At 41.3% G+C, this 20,053-nt stretch overlaps 1 protein-coding gene across 13 annotated transcripts; it reads left to right on the forward strand.

Annotated features, from left to right (window-relative positions):
* Positions 1 to 848: 848 nt before the first annotated feature.
* LOC109635537 (transcriptional enhancer factor TEF-5-like) lies at positions 849 to 19,496 on the forward strand. Of its 13 annotated transcripts, none has more exons than XM_020096777.2 (14): positions 849 to 982; positions 9,360 to 9,424; positions 10,322 to 10,384; positions 10,534 to 10,596; positions 12,232 to 12,243; positions 13,492 to 13,617; positions 13,700 to 13,743; positions 13,906 to 13,962; positions 14,386 to 14,450; positions 14,559 to 14,695; positions 14,962 to 15,135; positions 15,911 to 16,054; positions 16,155 to 16,307; positions 16,777 to 19,496. In XM_020096777.2, the coding sequence occupies exons 1-14, from the start codon at positions 859 to 861 to the stop codon at positions 16,888 to 16,890; spliced, it is 1,341 nt and encodes a 446-aa protein (XP_019952336.1). In that variant the 5' UTR covers positions 849 to 858; the 3' UTR covers positions 16,891 to 19,496. The 13 variants fall into 13 exon arrangements, with proteins under 13 accessions (XP_019952336.1, XP_019952332.1, XP_019952334.1 ...); XM_020096773.2 differs by having other exon boundaries at positions 14,538 to 14,695; positions 16,777 to 17,031; XM_020096775.2 differs by having other exon boundaries at positions 14,550 to 14,695; positions 16,777 to 17,031.
* The last annotated feature ends 557 nt before the right edge of the window (positions 19,497 to 20,053 follow it).

Raw genomic sequence — 20,053 nt, forward strand, 5'->3', positions numbered from 1 at the left:
CTCTGTTTTTAGTTTTTCAACAAATTCCATGGAAAAAACGAATTTGTTCGTCCATGTCTAAGGTCTTTACGGACTTTCCTACCCTGTCTGTGACTCTCAAGTCTAAACCCAGTTGTTCCTGCTAAAGACACAAATTCTTAAATGGGTCATAAAAATATAAAGTTGTTTCCTAAAACAGCTGGACACTCAAACTGGAGTAAATAGTGGAAGTTGTTGGGGAATGTTTTCACGTGTGGGGTGTTCACAGCATCAGGAAGATTTTTGTGAAGGTGATTAAGTTACTGTAGTTACCGCAATGAAATATGTCGACAGGCACTATTCTGTGGCTCACAGTTTTTCTGACAATAACGAAAGGTTGAGGTTAGAGAAGTCTTACCAGGTTTGATTGTGTTCTTCTCATGTCATTTGCTCTAAAAAGACTTGTCCTTATATGTACAGTCTGGGCCTACCTACCTACCTCCGGAAGTTATACCTTACACTAAAATGAGTGGCTGTATGCATATTTAAATGGGGTCTAACCAAGGCAAAAAGGCGATTGACCCGTTTCCCATCGCCAGTAGAGTTGAGTTTGACCTGAGAGTGAATGCCGATTGTATCCATTCCCATTGCAGAGAAAAGCCAGATGTTAGTGGGTGTTTGTGGATTTTTTGACCAGTGGAAAATGGTCTTTAAAGAGTCTAATCATCATTGAATGAAATGTTTATTCATGTTACATTGTTCTCCACAGATCTCCCACAGATCCTTTGATATTGGGGCTCGGGGTCGGGCCCAGGGGGAGCCGCCACCATTGCGTCCAACGAGTGGAGCGCCAACGGTAGCCCAGAAGATGGGCTGGACGGGGACATTGAGGACAAGACCATGGAGGGGGACGCCGAGGGCGTGTGGAGCCCGGACATTGAGCAGAGCTTCCAGGAGGCCCTCGCCATCTACCCTCCCTGTGGCAGGAGGAAAATCATCCTGTCAGACGAGGGAAAGATGTATGGTAAGTCGCCTGGAAAACAGCCAGTGAAACAACAAGAGAACAACAATTACATGGAAATCAGTCCCATAATGAACACACAAAAATGAGAAAACCTCGGTTCCCCAGAGACGTGTGGCTGAAAGAAAACAAACATCCATCTTATTGCCCTAAAAAGAAACTTTTCTTCCTCTTGTGCTCATGTCACATCTTGAGGTGAAGGTTTTCTTTCCACACAGAACTCTCCTTAACAAGTCTGTACCTGTTGTGCTGTGACCCAGGGGCAGGTTCTTCCAGTTGCACCGGCACTCTCGGAGCTGGTTTTTGCCGTCCTGAGAGCATCTGAGCTGCTCTCCCCATTATTTACACCTGTCTTTTTACTTCATGGTGTTTTTCTTTACGGTCTGTTCTTTATGCCTACTGTTTTATGGCCTCTTTTCTTCCGCGGAACGGTCTCACTCGCTAAACCTGCTTTGTTTTTTTTGTTTATCACTGAACATCTTGCACTCGTTTCTCCCCACACCGGTATCGCTGGGAGAGTTTTGCCTGTAGGAGACTAGTTAGAGCTGGTTTCTAGAGAAGAGCTGTGTTTGATGCCGGACGGTTCATTTAAATTAGTGTTAATTAGCACAGCGTGCACTGAGACTCTGGAACGAAAACATCCCTTTGGCATGCTGTTCTGTTGGAGATATCAAACATCCACATGGTTTCAGAATAGTTTCGCTGTTTCCTGCAGCGTGTTTATTAAATTGCAGGTGTTGAGCTCTTAATGTCCTGAAAAACTCCAGATGGACGTTTTGGCAAGTCCGTCGGTAGAATCACTGACATCCAGGTGTAGGAAATTGAACACATTTGTCATTCATTATTTCGATCCCACTTTCCCGTTCCTGTTTTCGAGACAGCGCACACTTTCCTAATTAGATTTAGCATTTGAAGCTTTTTTTGCTGAACAGCGGTTAAAATGTTGATTGACAGGAATTGTGTTGCTTTCTTTGCTGTTTTTCTTGGCCTCGTCCTCAACAAACCCCCTTTTGGTTTTTGGGGAAATTATGTTCTTTTCACCATCGTAACTCAGCTCCCCCGAGGCAGTGCTTTGTAGGACTTTCCTGCCCTTTAATTATTGTCCATCATGTCTCAAAAACTTGAAATTGATTCCGGCTTCAGTGCGACCATAAAAACCATCAATCGTTGGCACCAAAGTCTCAGACAGGATTTAAGAAGCATTAGTGTTTGTTTTTAAAAGGCTGGGTTTTTTGGATGGCTTTTCTGCAACAGGATTCTTTTGGTGTGATTTCACCAAGATGGAATCTCATCCTCTAATTCATCACATTTTCATATTCAAGGACAAGCACATACCTGAGATTACTAAACTACAGTTGCAGCTTCTGTTGTTCTGAACCTGTTCTGAAGTGGAATAGTAGTGAGTGGTGAGTTGATCAATTCATCAATAACCGAACAGGATAATGATAACCATATTATAGTTCAGCATATAATTTGTCAAGTAGAAATATCAAACATTTGCTGGATGCAGCAATAACAATTCGCTGCTTATATATTGTGGGATTTGGACTCGATGAACATTTTTCACCATTTTCTGTTATTTAATGCATTGAACAATTGATTGATTGTAAAAACAATTAACATATTAATCAGCTGTGAAATTAATTAGACAAAATCCAGAGAAAGGGATGTAAAAAGATTTTTACAGATGGAAATAAATAAATATTTGAAAAAAAAAAAGATAAAAACTAACAAGAAGAATTTCAGTAAAGCACATCAACCAAGGTGCAACAGTCCATATTTAAATTAATAATGATTATAACAATAATACTTTTTATTTATATGGCACAAGCAATGCTAAAATGTACTTTATGTAGGTTAAAAAAAGAAAATTAATGAAAGCATGTAACTAGAAATATAAAATATAATCAAACTATTTGACTTACAACATGTACAGTCTGAATTTCTGATCTTATCTAGTAATGGATGTGATTCATTATATTTCGACTAAAGTTTTAATTTTAGGTAGACTTGAAGGACAGTTAGTGTTAGAAATCGTAATAATTAAACAAAATAGTTTATAACATACTTTAGGTTGAAGGCAGCCATCTTTTCATGAAAGCACAAATAACTCTTCCACCTTGTGCAGCAGAGCAGTGTAGCGTCCCGACCTGCGGACATTTGTCATGAGAACGTCAACACAGAGATCTGCGGCACACAGACCTGCCGCCTTAGCGACAAACTTACAGGACCCCTTTTAGAGGCCTGTTTTTTTCGAGAGCAGTAAACACCCTCTCAATTTACAATAAGTCATCTGAGGCTCCGCTGCCAGAGCCAAGGCATGCCCCAGAAGAAGCCCTCTCACAAGGTGATTACCTCAGACATCTAAAAGCTTCCCTGACGTGAGGTTAGGGGAATGTTAACGATTGCACTGTATGTAATACTGTCTACCTTGCAGTCTCAGACTTCCAGTGGCCTCCAAATGCAGGCAAGTCATCCCTCCCATTGGGAATTTCACTTTTTTTCTGCCAGGAGTTCATTTTTTTCTTGTCTCAGTTGGTGGGAAACCTTTTTTGCAAATTTCCATTAGCGCGGTGACTGTTTTATACATGTATATTCTCTGCTCCACTAACCTGTCTAGACTTCCCAGCAGCGTTGCCAGTCATTTACGCAGCTCAGGGGTGACAAAGAGTTCAGAAGAGAGAAACGCTCGCACTACTTTTTTAATAAACGCCACATGTTAATAATCGCCGCAGTTGTTTCTGAACATGAGCAGCACATAAAGAAGCTAAACTCCAGTTGGTGACGCAATCACAGTTGTAACAGTTTAAAGAGGCGACATCTGTTACTGCGCGTCAGCTCCTTTTACTTAATGCACTCTGCTTTATATCATAAGTCCAATGTATGTTCACAGTATCTTGTGCTTGTGCACTACAGCCGGACTGAATTGCATTTTTAGGGGCCGATGCTGATATTGATATGAAGGACTAAAACTTCCATGCTGATATATTGGCTGATGTATATTTTAAAATAAATATAGCAATGATTTCTGCAATGTCATTTTCAAACCTGAAAAATTAATGAGGTTTTGATATTTTACAGTTGAAATATAATTGAAAGTAACTAAGAATGAAAAGCAAACACAAATACAACCTAAATGGAACTTGAATTAAGAAAAAATGTTTTAGATGTAAAATATGAGCACAAATGCACATATGTCATGCATATTGATTAAACGAATAACACATGGGCAACTAAATAATCCTTTGGCCTTTGATTGGCTGGTAGAGGCAGATCTGGCTTCCTATGAGCCAGGCTAGCTTTTACTTGGTGTTCCTGCTAAGCTAAGCTAATGAGGATGCTGGGTGCAGAATGGCAGGGCAATAAAACAATATAAATAATTACAGCGATATAATTTTCATCATCAGCATTATATTTCCAAACATCATAAAGAGAAAAAGGCGTCAATAAATAACATTTTAGTATTAAAATCAATGTTAGAAGTTAGAAGTATATTTACATTCAGATTCACATTTGTAAGTTGCACATAACAAAGATTTCACACTTATGCATTTTATGAGCACACTGAGATCATATAACACATCATTTATAAAATATTTTGCTGTTTATCAAGTGTCATTAACCAACTAGTTCATCCCGGGAACTCCTACACTGTGACATTTAATATCCTGATAATTATATATTGGTTCTTATTATAGTTATGCAAACGATCAGTGATCTAGATTTAATTTATGGCCCCATCACTGAGTCCTAGGTTGCAGCAAATTTAATACGAATGAGAGAAAATAAACCTTTAATTCTTGTTCACTGTTTTTCATGCAGAGAGTAATGAACACTCAGTCTGAAATTATAATTTGTAAAGGACTTGATGATCTGCAGCGTCGTTTGAAGTTTAACAAGCTAAAAAAAAACAAAAAAACATTGAGAGCATAGCTTTGACTCTGAGACGCTTGTTCCCGGTAGAATGAAATAGTTGGCACATTTTACACCACCAAGTTCAGAGGAAGTGTCTTCAAAAGATGTGTGTGTGTGTGTGTGTGTGTGTGTGTGTGTGTGTGTGTGTGTGTGTGTGTGTGTGTGTGTCAAAAAAATGTGGCCTGTCTTGTTTTGCTGTGGGGCTGTGCTGACATGTTGCTCACCTGCGTCTTCTGGCCTCAACAGGTGTGTCAACCCCCGAGTGCACACACCCCTCTCTCTCTCTCTCTCTCTCTCTCTCTCTCTCTTTTTCCCTCTCTCTCAACCCTGCAGCTGTCACTACTCTGCAAAGCATTGTGGGTAGAAAAAAGCAAGAAGATTTAGGTGCTTGAGAGAGAGAAGCCTGTGTCAGTTGTGACCTTTTCAGAGCCACAGCAAGAATTAACAGGGGGTTCGGTGCCTGTGAGAAAACATGCGTGGAAAAGGTGCAAGAGAAGGAAAAAAGGGTGTGTGGCGGCTGTGATGATGACTGAGCACGCCCGGTGCTTCCCTGTCAGCCCCCTCGCTGAGATGTTAGGAATGTTTTCAGTCATGGCTGAGCAGTATGTTAGCAATTTAGGATTACCTCAATGTTATGGAAAGGGAGGAGGGGAGAGAATAAGGGTGGAGAACGGGTTCAGGGGAGAGAAGGAGTTGGGGGTGGGGGGCTCGCTGTGAGTGAGGAGATTACCTTTTCGCTCACTATCTTCACGTGGAAGTGGAAAATTCCAGCGGTCATGTAGTGAAAAAGAAAAGGGAGAGGCGTGTCCTGTCAGGGAAGAGGTGAAGAAGGGCAGCCTGCAGCGATGTGAGTGGGTGTTGAGCAATCAACCAGGGAATCATGAGCCGCTCAGAGGGAGGGAGATGGAAGTGTGTGTGTTTGTGTGTCTGTGTGTCTGGGGGGGATTAGAGGCCGAGGACGAGCAGGGCTGTGCATGCGATTGTCTTGTGTGTCTGTTTGTGTGCACCTGTCATGATCCCCTGCCGTGTGGGTCGGCCTTTTCACCGTCTCCGCGACCCCCCACTGTGTCGAGCCTGAGCTGGATCTCGGCGGCCGCACAATGACGACACGCAGAATCTCGTCCTTGATATTTTTCTCTGCTGCGTTGTTGTCATTGAAACCAGCGTCTAAAAAAATACTATCAGCTAAAATAACCAGTTGCAGTTGGCAAAAGTAGTGAATTTCCATAAAGTGTGCATGTGTGTAACATCCAGCTGCTGCTTTGAAGTCCTGAGACCATTTTTAAAAATATTGGTAAGGTTATGATTTTATTTTAAATTGAATAATGTCCAGCAGCAGCTTTTGATTTCTTGCCCCTCAGATTTTATTAACCCAGAACATTTAATTATTTCTTTCTATTGTTTCTATTTCTCTCTATTGTTTAGGACTGGAACATTTTATGCAAATGGTTATTCTGTTGTATCCTGATCCAGTTTGTCTTTTTCCTCAAAGCCAGAAAAGTATAGTGCCTGAGATTTTGACCTTTTCCATTTCAGTTTCCAAGTCATTATATTGTTCGACTTTATAAAAGTTTATTTGAAACTTCTGAAATCAAACACCGGTTATTTGCGTGTCTCTGCAGCACAACTGTACATCGCATCAAACAAAAGCAGCGATTTAAAATATCACAAAAGCAACCAGATGTTGTGAGAAACTGGAGACGTCGTTTCAGCTCACGACCGCAGAACTTAACCATCCAACAGATGAACAAAACACATTTTTATTTACCAGGCAATACAGAGTCATTACAGAGGCCCATGTTGTTATAATATAGGAGCAAAGTTTTTTTCTGCTGTCCAGAAAACGGATTCATTGATTAGAGATGCTGTTTTTGAATAATTACTCAATTTGGCCCCGTCCTGATTCTGCATTTAACTGGTACTGCGACTGCAGCTTGTATCCCAATTATTCTGATCCTTTTAGTTTGTTGGAATAAACTTATTTAAATCCACCAGTTTCCATCTCCTCTGTCACTCTTCAGTGACTGAAAATGTGAAATAAAAAACAGATTTAACTAAGTTTCACTCAGCCGCAGCCAGAAACTCAAACTCACAGTTCGACCTGCTCCGTACAAAACTCTTATCTTTATCAGTCAAACGTTCAGAAACTAGTTCACACTGTATCTCCAGTACGTTGCAATGAGATATGTGTGAAATTCATAGCAGAGCTCTGTGGTGGGGACGGCACAATATAATGTTTTTCCCTCTGCCCCTCAGCTGAAGAGATTGAGACTGACAGTTGGGTGGGGGTCGGACTGGCATTGTTCTCCCTCTGCCATCCTCGGCCGGGATGGTCGACAGCAGGTGCTGCTGTCCGTTGAACGCAGGGTCACACAGTGGTGTTGTTTTGGGAGAAGGGGCTGCTCTGCTGCCAGGTGGCAGTTGTTGGCAGAGTCAGTTATGGCTTTGTGTTTCTTCTGAGAGTTACTGCAGCAGCTGCCCCCTTCTGACTGACGACCCCCTACCCAAACCTAATGGCCCTGGGCCCGGCCGTAACCCCTGCTACTCCCAGGGCTGGAAGAAGTGCATAGGAGCATGTGTGCGTTGGCCCGAGCTCTGGCTGTGTTCGCAGGCCCAGGCCAATCAGACTGGCTAGCACAGATGTGACAGGCTTAGAGGAATGCGAGGAATGCGGAGGCGCTGGAGCAGGCGTGTCCATCCTTGGCCCAGGGCAGAGGGGGAGGGGCCACCTCGGTATCGGCAGACAGCTCAGCTCAGCTCTGCTGGCTGACCGCCGGGCCGACTGGTTGGAAAGCCTGGCGAGTGCTGGAGATGGCCTTCAGTACTTTTATGGTAATTGCACTAAGGGCCTTCTGGAGGCCAAATGCTAAAGAGTGTGTGAACAAACAGGACTTGTTCCTCCTGTCATTATGTGTCTGGATACCCAGAGCTGTTAAACCCTAGACGTCCGAGACACTCGGTCTATTGTGAGCGTCTGTGTGTGTTCGAGGAAGCACATCTTGACCAGTTTTCGATGGTGAAAATTTTCTGTCAGCAACTTTAGGAGAGTTGAGGTCATTATTCATAATGATACAGTGGTTCAACCTCTCCCTTTGGCCCAATTTTCATCCGCAGAAACCCAGTAAGCGTGACTTGGCAGCGAGAAGACGTGAAAAAAGACTGATGGACCGACTTTTCCCTCGAGGCAACATTATAATGCATTTTGCACTTCTCACACACTAAAGATGATTTCTGCTCGATCCCGGCTGCACTCTGCTGAAATGGCAGCGCTGGTTAGAGCGCATGCTCAGCTACTGAATGTAAAGAGGACCATGAAGGCCCAGAATAGCAGACTGTTCTCTGCGCAACCTGTTTGTGCAGAATGTCGAGAGTAGATGTCATGTCATGAAAAACATGGTTCTGTTTTCTAAGCACCCTCTGTAATTAGGCGACGGGGCCATGTGAGCAGACAATAAGGATGTGTGAAACGAGATAATGGAAACGTTGGGGTAAAACAAAACCAAAAAACACCCTTTAGATCCCAGACTTATATGAAACTATGATTTAAACGTCTGCTGGGGGAGACAGAGGTGTCATTGTGGCCTATGGCCGATGTCAAAAGGCTGTTTGCCTGGGGTCTGAGGAGCTCTGGGAAAGGTCACACTGCAAAAACTCTGACACACATATCTAAGGTTTAACTAGAGCGCCACCTACTGTCCACTTCAAGGTATTATCACTGATCGGTCTCGCATTACCTTTGCCAAGGAGATACTGTTTTTATTGCGGTTAGTCTCCGTAGTTTGAGGGGGCAGATCCAGTAATACACTAATTTCAACAGTTTTGTTGATTTCTCAGATAATTATTTGTGAATCCGGCTCGTGCTCAGACATATTCATGTGTTTGATGTCCATGAGTGTGTGCAACTGTGCATGGATCCAAATAACAATCTGGATCAGAGAGGTGAACCACATTTTGGTGTTTTGGGAAAAAAATAAAACATTTCCCAAGAAATTATGCATTAGATCTTGAAGAAATAATCAGATATACTGGGGACTGATATCTATGAGTGTGTGCAAATCAATGGGACTTGACTGAATTTAAGGTTGGGCAGGTATTAGTATATCCTCTGCACAAAAAACAAACAAAAATATTTGTGCAGATTCGGTTCAATTCTGACTTATTTAAGAGGTTAGTATGAATGAGTTTGGTCACCTTTGTATGGATCATATTAAAAACCTGGATCTAGAGGATCTAAATGTGGTTTTATAAGGGGTGTTGGCTCTTTTAGCTGCTGCATGGTAACAAATGGGGCTACAAACCTGTAACTACCAGCACCATGCAGCTGAGTAACGTGATGTGGCCTTAGCTATAAGGCTTGTTTTAATTTAAGGGGTCATTTGGCCCTTGGCTGATGTATACAGCGTGACATTCAATTTTGTTTGTGTTGAGTCTAACACCTTCTTTTGTTTTGTGTTTTTGCTTGCAGGTCGCAATGAATTGATAGCAAGGTACATCAAGCTGAGGACAGGGAAAACCCGCACAAGAAAACAGGTAAACAAGGTTTACTCACTGTGATGATTGAATTAGAATAGTCATGCATGTGTTTAGCTTAAGTTACTGACGTCACCAGGCGAAAAAGTGTAATTTCAGCAGCTAATTCGTTACGCTTCAATATAAAATGTTGGTTTACAAGCTGGTTTAGTTATATATATTTCTTATTGGCAACAAGTCCCTTTAAAAGCCAAAACCAACACTGTTATAAACTGTGTCTCAGCATCATGTGTGAGGGATTGACCCTAAATAAATGTCACCACAAGCACGCCATGAGATTCAGAGAGAAAAAGTGTGTCACACTTCTTTTAATGGTATTTTGGCAGCAGTGAAGATCCATGGGACTGAGCAATGAGACTTATTAGGAGACAAATCTTAGTTGTATCATGTTAGTGTTGGTTTTGGATTTTTCATGGGATCTGCTACGAAGACAAATATAGAACATCACTAGCGCATCCTTTAAATCAACTCTTAGTTTGAACGTACTAGGGCTAGGTGATAATCAGTAATCATCAGAATATAATTATCACCAATAGCAATATAACAAAAGTCCAATATACATCAATATAATGTTTTTACATATAACACATAATTGATTGATTTGTAAAATGTTTTGCTGTTTATTAAATGTTTGTCACTCGCTTCTCATAAAGTATATAGAAGTTTAAAGTAAATATTTATTTTATCAGGATCATTATCAATGTTGACTGAAATATTTATCTTGATATAATGTTTAGTGATAAGAACTCCTAATGTGTGTGTTACTACTGTAAGTGTGTGCGATTTTGTGTATGTGTGTATACAAGTCTGCGACTTGCATGGATGTGTGTGTGTGCGTGCGCATGTATGTGAGTGAATGTTGTTTTTATGCTCAAAAACTGTTTCACACCCCTTTAGGTATCTAGTCACATACAGGTGTTAGCGCGGAAGAAAGTTCGTGAATACCAGGCGGGTATAAAGGTAGGTGCCGCCAACCTGCCTCCGGGCAACCACTGACTGAGCGTCCCTTTCCTCTTTGGTTACGGCTTCTCTCTTTCTTTTCTTCCCTTGTCTTTTCTTCTCCCTGTCTCCTTTTCCTCTTCCCTCCTCTTGGCTATTCTTCTGTGCAGGTTTCTAGCCACTTGCAGGTTCTCGCCCGGAGAAAATCTCGCGAGATCCAGTCAAAGCTAAAGGTATGCGCTTCACCGCGGGCTCGGCGGGGCTTGTGAAGGCTTGGCTTTGCACTAACCAGTTAATCTGTCATATTATCAGTTCCTGCTGGATAAGTGGACGCAAGCTTGGCGAGCAAGAATCACAGTGTAACGATTAGCTGCTAGAATCTTTGAGAATAACAAATATCCCCAGTCCTGCTCAGGTATCATGCATGAAGTGCACATTGCAACAGTCAAAGCTTTTTAACTTCTACTGTAGGTCTGAGCTGCATTAATTATGGGCCCTAATCTTTAAAATACAACTGTCATAGGTGATTGTGAAGCTCCTGTCTACACAAGCTGTTATGAAGAGCCCAGTGAAAGGTTGTTCAGCTGCATGATGCTACAGCTCTTTCTCTGCCTCTGCAGCATACTCTACTTCTCTGAGACTTCTTCTTTCTCTAAAACTCTCTCTAAAACCTTTCCCTAAAACTGTAGTTGCTACTTCAAGTTCCTCTAATGTGTCTGTTTCTAATGTCTGTAGTAAAACTGGACATAAATTAAGACTCATCTTTGATTATGCTCACCATATTTCTCCTCTTGACTTCCAGTACCTCTGGTCTGTTCATGCTTTTTTATGGTTTTTGCATATTTCTATATTCAGCACACAGTCCATAATTCAGACACAAGTAAATGCCAGAGGCTTTGTGGCATTTTTAGTGCTGACTTCAACTTAGATTAACCCCTTCATGCAGACTAATGCACCTGGACATCAGCATCACCGTTTCTCATACCGAGATAAATCAATTCACACCATCGTTTCAGTGGTGTCAGTGCACCCAGTTGTAATTAATGTGATCCTTAAGGAAAGGAAATTGTTGCCTCACATCACATACAAGTCATTATAGTTTATTTATATGTCTTTCCTCTCTTTCCTGTAAGAGAAATCGAATAATTCCTGCTTTTTTACTTTCAGATCATGTCATCAGAAATGTTTTGAGAAAATACGTTTTCCTCATGTTGTCATTCTTGGGGCTCAAACTTGGGTGTCTTCTGCCTTTATCTAATATGTTATAACCAACAGGAGGCAGCGTTGTGTTCTGAAATCAGGTTTTAGATTCTTAAAAAGGCTTAAAAACGCTGTGTGGTGACTTTTATCCACTTTGCTTGAAGGGGTTGATCATGATTTGTTCTTTTCTTTCTGTGATTACTTTGTTTACACAAACATCCTTATTCCTTCACACAACATGGCATATATGATTGGACAGCAAATTAATATTAATATCTTACACTTGTTGAAATGTTGGCAAATTATTTCAACATTTTACCCATGTCCAATTAGATATTTTTTAATATGTATATATATATATATATATGTTTATATATACTGCATTATTTCAATAATATATATCTTATTAGATATGCTGTAGACATTTTGCTGTATTCAAAAGTTAAAAAATGTGTGACTAATAATTTGGAAATGTACTGTCATAACTTCTAAACCAGAGCAAACTGTTATTCATGGTGTGAACTTTGAGTTTTTGAAAACCATGTCTACAGTTGAGAAAGAGAAACTTTAGTTGATTTTTTTTCTTATGTCAAACAAAACTCTTAAACTAATCTTAACTCGTCATTAGAACTGCACAGCACTAATGGTTTCTTTCTTTTTTGATTCAGGCGATGAATTTGGTAAGTGAATCTGACTTGTGCAATATGCTTCCCTGCTCCCCTTTGTTTGGCAGCACCAGTGCACTGTCCCCTTGCTATGGCCCTCTGCTGGCATGGCCTCTCCCACCTCCCCCCTCATGGCTATCCCATAATGAAGCAATGCTCAGGAAACAGTCACGCTTTGAACCCAGTGCTGCTGCGCATCCTGCCTGACGTAGTGTAATCCCCTCAGTCGCTGCAAAAAGCCAAAGTCTTGCTTGCTTTGCACAAGGTGTCCCTTTTTGATTCGGGGTCTGGCTTCTGAAGCATCTGTCTTTCAATCGCAAAATTAATCGCTGCATAAGCTCAAATGCATTCTTATGAAAACATGATAAAAGAGCAGTAGGATGCATTTTTTACCAGATGGGCCCTCAGCAGAGTGCAAACCTCCGCCAAGGCCCAACAGTCCCTATATGAGTTTATTTTTATTTGGATCTGCAACAAATTTCACACACTCATAAATATCAGTCCCCTAAACATGCCGGATTTCTTTTTCATTAAGATCCATGAATTATTCTCTGAGAGATCAATGGAAATGCTGCAAAATGCCCCATTTCACAATGTTGAAGAAAGAGAAAATATTTTTTTTTGTTTTTTGTATGGATTCTTAACTAAATCGGTTGAGTAGTGTTTCATAATCCTGCTAACAAACACACACACACGAAGATGAGAACATAACCTCCTTGGCGGATGTGATGAAGTTTGAAACAGTGAAAGTGAACGGCTCTGATGTGTTTGTAGATGTTAAACTGTGTGGTGCACCATGGACATGAATCTGTTTGCTTTGTCGTGCTGCTTATTTCATGAACATAGAACGACTTTCATCCGCATGGTGAACTTGAATTTGTGGATATTTCCATTCCAAGCCAATGCTTTATTTATTCTCTTTTTCCTGTGGTGATTCTGATAACACACCTTCAGACCCTCAATTTCACCTGTGACGCTAACTTAAACACCAGTGGATCAACTGCTTCATTTTCTCTGTTCTTCTCTTTGCTTCTGTCCAGCTGCTCTGTGAATATTAATTAAACATCTTCCATTTAGTGTTTTTATTGATTTTTACGCTAAACTTGAACTTAGACTATAAAATGCATCAATTTTGGAATCAGATGTTTTTCGATAGCTACAAAAAAACTCAACACTTCATCGTTCAGGCTCATGCAAAGCAGAAGATACATGTTTAGGTTATGGCGCCACCCTGTGGTTGACTCCCCTCATCTCTCTGTGTAGGATCAGGCATCTAAAGACAAAGCCCTGCAGAACATGGCAGCACTGTCGTCTGCACAGATCGTCTCACCGAGTATGATAAAGAATCACCTCCCCCCGCTGCCTCCTGTCCCCTATCAACAGCCCAGAGTGAGACCTCCGTCACTTTTCAGTTCTGAAATATAAACTTTAATTTGAAGCAGCTACTCACAGTTTTTTATTCACTCTTCAGTTCTGGCCTGGTCCCATCCCAGGGCAGCCTGGACCCTCTCAGGAGTAAGTAAACCCCCACATGTTATCTGACGGAACCCCTGTGTGTTGTAAAGACTGACAGTGTTGCTATTGATGAGTAAATGCTTAACCCAGTGAGACAGTTAGGTGTAATGTCAGGTGAGGTATTGGAAGACATGATTAACAGATCACATTTTTGCACACCAGGCTGGTTCTAGATCTCAACCCGGGAAGGAATCCTGGGCTTGGCCGCACCAGCCATGCGTAAGTTCCCCCTAGCCGTGGTCCACAAAGTCGCACTAACTCTCCCTCTACACTGTACGTCACTGTATGTTTCCTGCACTGATGTAAACCACCACTGCGCAAATTAACTGCTTCAAATTTGACTTAATATTGTTGTGATCATTGGAGATCAGGGAAAAAGTGAGAAACTCTGCAAATGTTTAATTCAGTTAGTCCAACCATAACTGATGCTGTTTTGCATCATTAAGAAACAATGAAGCAGGTGGACTCACGCCTAGCTGGTGCAGCAACACATGCTTATACTTGAGACACTAACTGGAAGACTTAAAAAATACAAAAATACAAATATATTAAAACCCATGTGCCACAAGCCCCAGATTATTATCTAATGTCGCTATTTGGTTTATATATCGTTGTCTCATCATGTTATTCACTGTCTTTCAGTATCAAACCTTTTGCACAGCCACCGTACCCAGGCCTATCAGGTCCTGTACCGCAGTCCATACCAAGTGAGTATGAAACCAAACAGGTGGAGGACCTGGAAATGACAGCTCACGATCGCAGTGACTTATACATGTGTGTGTGTGGGGGTGTGGGTGTGTGTGTGGGTGGTCCAGGTTATGAGCCCTTGGCGCCTCCTCCTGCACCATCTGCCACAGCAGTGCCGGTGTGGCAGGACCGGACCATCGCCTCCTCTAAGCTGCGGATGCTGGAGTACTCAGCCTTCATGGAGGTTCAGAGAGACCCGGACAACGTGAGTTAAAGTTTCCTGTCTAGAAAGAAGTCACAGAAAGTTCTTTTTTAAAGGCAATTCCGGACAACTCTCCGACCACGTCTGGATCATCCTGGTGTCTAATATAAAGCATAGTCTAAGAACGGCAGAATCTATAATGTTTTTTGGTTGAGCAGGATATCAAAACCCCCCTCACCATCAAAAGTCAATACAGTGTCTCTGTGCAGCAGGTTCTGCAGCTCTACCTTGTTGAAACAGAATGTTTCTTCTGTCTCTGTCCACTACAGTACAGCAAACATCTGTTTGTCCACATTGGACAGACCAACCCGTCGTACAGCGACCCGCTCCTCGAGGCGGTGGACATCCGGCAGATCTACGACAAGTTCCCTGAGAAGAAGGGCGGGCTCAAAGAGCTTTACGAGAAAGGCCCTCAGAACGCTTTCTTCCTAGTTAAATTCTGGGTGAGTCTTCATCATCATCATCATCATCATCTGCCAGTTTTTGTTGAACATTTATCTTTCTCCTTTTCCTCAACATCAAATCTTCTTTATGTGCAGCAAACACATTCACTCATTTAAAGCAATTTAGCAAAAGGTGATAAATTAGATTTCATGAATTACTTGTATCCAGTTGAATTTCCTCCTCCTCTGTGATGTGGTAGCTCAACATCTCCAAAGACCTCTGCAGCTATTTTGTCACAGTCAATACTTCAGCTATTCTTTCAAACTTTCAGTAACATATGTAAATGAAATACAGCTTCTGCCAACCACTTCCTTTTCCTGTAACACAATGGTGGTTGTGTAAGTGAAGGACTTTATCTTCAGGTCCTTGACAAGGTTTTTTTTTTAACAGTACATTGCTTCATCTTATATTCTGCACAGAAGTGCATATAAGATATAAGATGAATAATATATAGGAAGATATCCTCTCACTTCCTGTTTGTCTCTCCTCCTAAACTCAACCTGTTGTTTTTTTAACAGAAACACAACTGATTATTATAACTGTTATTATGCTCTGATGTGTTTTTGTCTTGTTTGATTTATCTTATTTCATATCTTTGATTTTATCGTAGAACACTTTGAGCTGCATGTTATATATTAAGGCTGCTGTATAAATACGTCTATTATTGTTATTTTTATTATTATTTCGTAGTGTATAGAATGTGAGAAAACATATGATGATCTCTAACGATCTAATAATCTAAACGATCTCTAATACGATCTGGGCACTCTGCAGGCGGACCTGAACAGCAGCGGCATGCAGGACGGCCCCGGTTCTTTCTACGGTGTCAGCAGCCAGTACAGCAGCATTGAGAACATGACGATCACCGTTTCAACCAAAGTCTGCTCGTTCGGCAAGCAGGTTGTCGAGAAAGTAGAGGTAAAACATGCACTGGTGAATATTTTCATGGACCGAACACGACCAAAGCTTGATTTAAACTCTCTCCTGTCCTGTGTGTGTGTGTGTGTGTGTGTTGCAGACAGAGTACGCCCGCATGGAAGGAGGAAAGTGTGTTTACAGGATCCACCGCTCTCCGATGTGCGAGTACATGATCAACTTCATCCACAAACTCAAACACTTGCCTGAAAAATACATGATGAACAGTGTTCTTGAAAACTTCACCATCCTGCAGGTAACACACAGTAGATTACGTGATTTGATTATAGAAAGAATGGTTTGGCCTTTTTTGGGAAGAACAAATATTCACTGTCTTAACCACAAGTTAACACGAATCATAGACCGTAAGTAAAGATGGACGACGCGGCTCCACTTCCTCCCACTGTCTAAAAATGAAGCCAAAGTATCCTGCACACGGCAGCTGCCATGTTGCACTTTTGACGCCAAATAATTAAAACCAAACTTATCAGAAAAGTTAGTATGACAGCATCAGTGTCCCTTTCACTAACATGGAGGAGGTAGGGTTTATGATCTTTACTGCAGTCAGCCCTGCACCCTCTGTAAAACCCTGGTGTGTTGCTTTTTTTTCACTTTTCTGGTTTTTGAAACAATATTTTTACCAGAGTCAAAATGTCAAACTATTCTTCTAACAGTGTGTGCTGCTTCCTGTTTCCCCTGTGACATTTTACGTTCTCGCCCTGCAGGTGGTGACGAACCGTGACACCCAGGAGACCCTGCTCTGTATAGCGTTTGTGTTTGAGGTTTCCACGAGCGAACACGGGGCTCAGTATCACGTCTACAGACTTGTCAAAGACTAACAGCTCTTTTCAGGGAGGTTTGGGAAAAGCCAGACACAAAGCGTGACACAATCTCTCTTCGACCAGCTCAACCATCCAGGAAAAACAAGAAGAAAACATTCAAACAATGTTAGACCGAACTAACAAGGACACATTTTTTTTTTAGGTCTCATACACGAGGAAACAAAAGAGTGATACGCAACGTGCTGACGCGCAAAGAAATTTTTGAAGAATTACGGATTTTTCGAACAACTATAGCTATTTTTTCCATGTGTTTAAACATGCTTTAGATGAAGTGGGTCACTTTTGCCAAGGTAACTGATGGAGCTCGAAATGTTTTATTGAGGGAGCGAGAATGTGTTTTGAGGGTGGAGAAGAACCCTGATGTTTTTCCGAGGGAATACACTCTGAGCAATAATAGACGTGTTTGTGAGAATGAAAAAGTGGGACAACTAAACCACAGAAGGGGGAAAACCGGAGCCAAGTGATGTTGTTGCCGTAGGAAAGCAAGCAAGTGCCTTTTCTCCAAAGATATCGTTGCCTGCCACTTTGAATTGCCTTTTATTACTACCTCTTGTTTTTAAATGAACAGAAAATAGTCACACAGGTGTATTTTGTCAAAAAAGAAAAAAAAAAATTGGAATAGGATGTCAGGAGAATTGGATCCCGACTGTCTCCGGAGGTTTCCTTTCACATATGAACAACGCAGCAGGAGATTCTCCGCTGAGACGCCTTCACAACAACACAGAAATCTCCGGAGCGTTCAGGTGAGGGCTGGTGCTGCAGGCAGACGTAACGTATTAATTCCGCTGTGGAGATCTCGTGTTTTTGTTTACATCACATATCGACACCGGCGTCGGCCCCTCGTCACCAAAAGCTCTTTTTTTGGACATGTTAGTCGGTGTCTTCTACGTGTACGGCTTCGCTTTTTCATCCTGAGATATTTGTTTTCTCTTCGTTTTTTTTTTGTTAGAGATGTCATCAACACACCCACTCGCCTCGCGGTGAATCCTTCGGAGGATCTCCTGCTGTGTTCTCACATCAGGTCCTCCAGACTTTCTGCACAGTTTTTACTAGCATTCACACATACAAGCCCCTTCTGAGAATGTCTGGAGGATCTCTGGAGTTCAGTGCATGTGTCTGAAAGCAACTCATGAAACGCATCAGATTCACACCTATTTTGAGGCAGTTTTTGGGCACAAAGAGGAACGGGGTGGGATGACTAATTTTCATGTAGCCTGTTGTTTTGCAAAAAATAGTCCCATGTTTTACAGTCCAAGTGTACAGGGAGAAGGTTTATTGTGTTACCGTATTATAAAGTTCAGCTTTTTTATGTTTTCTTACACAGTAAAAAAAGAAAATCAGGTCTTACAAGCATCTATCTATAACTGACTTTTGACACTAAGGATGCCTTGTACCATTACCGGCCTGACGTGAAGCCGAGGCTTTACCATCCTTACGAGACCCCCTGTTATTTCTCTGTGTTTGAAGACGTGTGCTCGGTTGCACTTAAGACGATCCAGAAGTGGGGTGAATCGACAGCAGTGCTTATTTTCTGCCTTGAGTTATGTAGCCTAATTGAAAAGAAAAAAAAAGAATTGTTTCTGTACTGTGAGTCAGTGGATGCTAAAGGAATATGTGTTACATAGGAGTGTTTGTTTTTCTGGAGGGGGCAGGGAGGGTGATAATTGTGATCGATTAACTCAGCACTCAAACTCAGACCATGGCTAAAGTGAAGAGAAGTGAATCACTGTTTCTTTTGTTTAAAAAAGAGATCGTATGCTGTGAAGACGGCTCCTTTGCTTCACCCGTCTCTGCGTAATGTGCGGAGAGGCTGCATCCAGCCAGAAAAGTTCAGTTTTGATATTTAAGACATTTTTACACATGAAATCATTTTGAAATCAAACTTAATTATTGTCTTGAATGAGAGCTATTGTCTCTGTGCTGTGGAGTATGACCTTTGATTGTTATTTATGGGGTTGGTGAACAAATAGCGGGAGGGCAGGGTGGGGCTCCTGGAGATGTATCGATCATTTTCCACTGTGATGGAGATGTTTAAGTATTGCAGGACTCTAAACTAGAGACAGGATTCACTGTCGTCCCATGAGTCACTGCTGGACACGTGTCTACTCTGTGTGGTTCACTGGACAATTTTGCTATAAAGGTTCAAATTTAAGATATTTGTGCAGTGGAATAATTGCACGTGGCTTTGAATGTCATATTTCACGAGCTAGATACAGTAACACTCCTCTAGCAGGTTTCTCAATCCATCTTTTATACAGACATTTTTTTCCCCCATTATCAAGATTAATGTTTTGTTGTCTTTTTGACTTTCAGTGTCTGCCATATGCTTCACTGAAAATAATGTGTGACTGTGCTGACATTGAAAATTAATAATGAGATATCTAATGTATCATATTCTGAATGGTGTGGGCGTTTTTTTTTGTTTTGTGTTTTGGTTTAAGGTGGTTTAATATTGTCTTTGTTACCATTGTGCATTGCAATTTTATACTTCAAAGTAGAGGTTGGACTATATAATCAAACAAATGTATCTAACAATAAAAGACGCATGGTGCCTTTGGGGCCATTTTTTCCCCCGAAAACTTATTAAACGTGTTTGTAAATTTGTTTTTGTCCACAATCGTTCTTTTTGCACCGACATCACAGAGACATATAACAATAAATATTAACATTAGTGTTGTCTGTCATCCTGTTTAAACTCGACCCACAACTTTGCATTTATTTCAGGGTTCCCTCAGGGTGTTGCACCAAACACTGGTGGGAGAATTTCAGCTGCCAATTTGTTTTCAAACTTTATCAGCTGTAACAAGTGTGTGCTTTCAAAGTATAGAAATGATCACATGGGCTTTAATAAGTGTAAAATGTAAATCAACCCACCATACTCTTGTGTATACAGATGTTTGGACTGTAAATGTGAATATTCTGGTCTTTTTCATGCAGTTCATCCTCTGCAGGGTCCCATTTTAGATCATGTGATAAAACACGTTAAAGTGTCTGGCAACAGAATCAAACGGGAGTTTGGTGAAAGTAATCACACATAAAATTATGAATCCAAAATACCACAGAAGTAAAAGTATGAAAGTGTAATCATCAGGATTTACTCTGGAACAATCTGCCAGAGGAGATTAGACGAGCAGAATCAGGTCCCTGTTTAATCTCTCGT

The sequence above is a fragment of the Paralichthys olivaceus genome, chromosome 2, assembly GCF_024713975.1.
Source record: "Paralichthys olivaceus isolate ysfri-2021 chromosome 2, ASM2471397v2, whole genome shotgun sequence".
Lineage (NCBI taxonomy): Eukaryota > Metazoa > Chordata > Actinopteri > Pleuronectiformes > Paralichthyidae > Paralichthys > Paralichthys olivaceus.

Excerpts from the sequence above, each read along its gene's own strand:
- LOC109635537 (XM_020096773.2), top strand. The coding sequence starts at position 859 with ATGGAGGGGGACGCCGAGGGCGTGTGGAGCCCGGACATTGAGCAGAGC. Across the intron at positions 13,618-13,699 it reads TCCCCTATCAACAGCCCAGA|TTCTGGCCTGGTCCCATCCC; the intron begins GTGAGACCTCCG and ends TTCACTCTTCAG. Across the intron at positions 13,963-14,385 it reads CTTGGCCGCACCAGCCATGC|TATCAAACCTTTTGCACAGC; the intron begins GTAAGTTCCCCC and ends ACTGTCTTTCAG.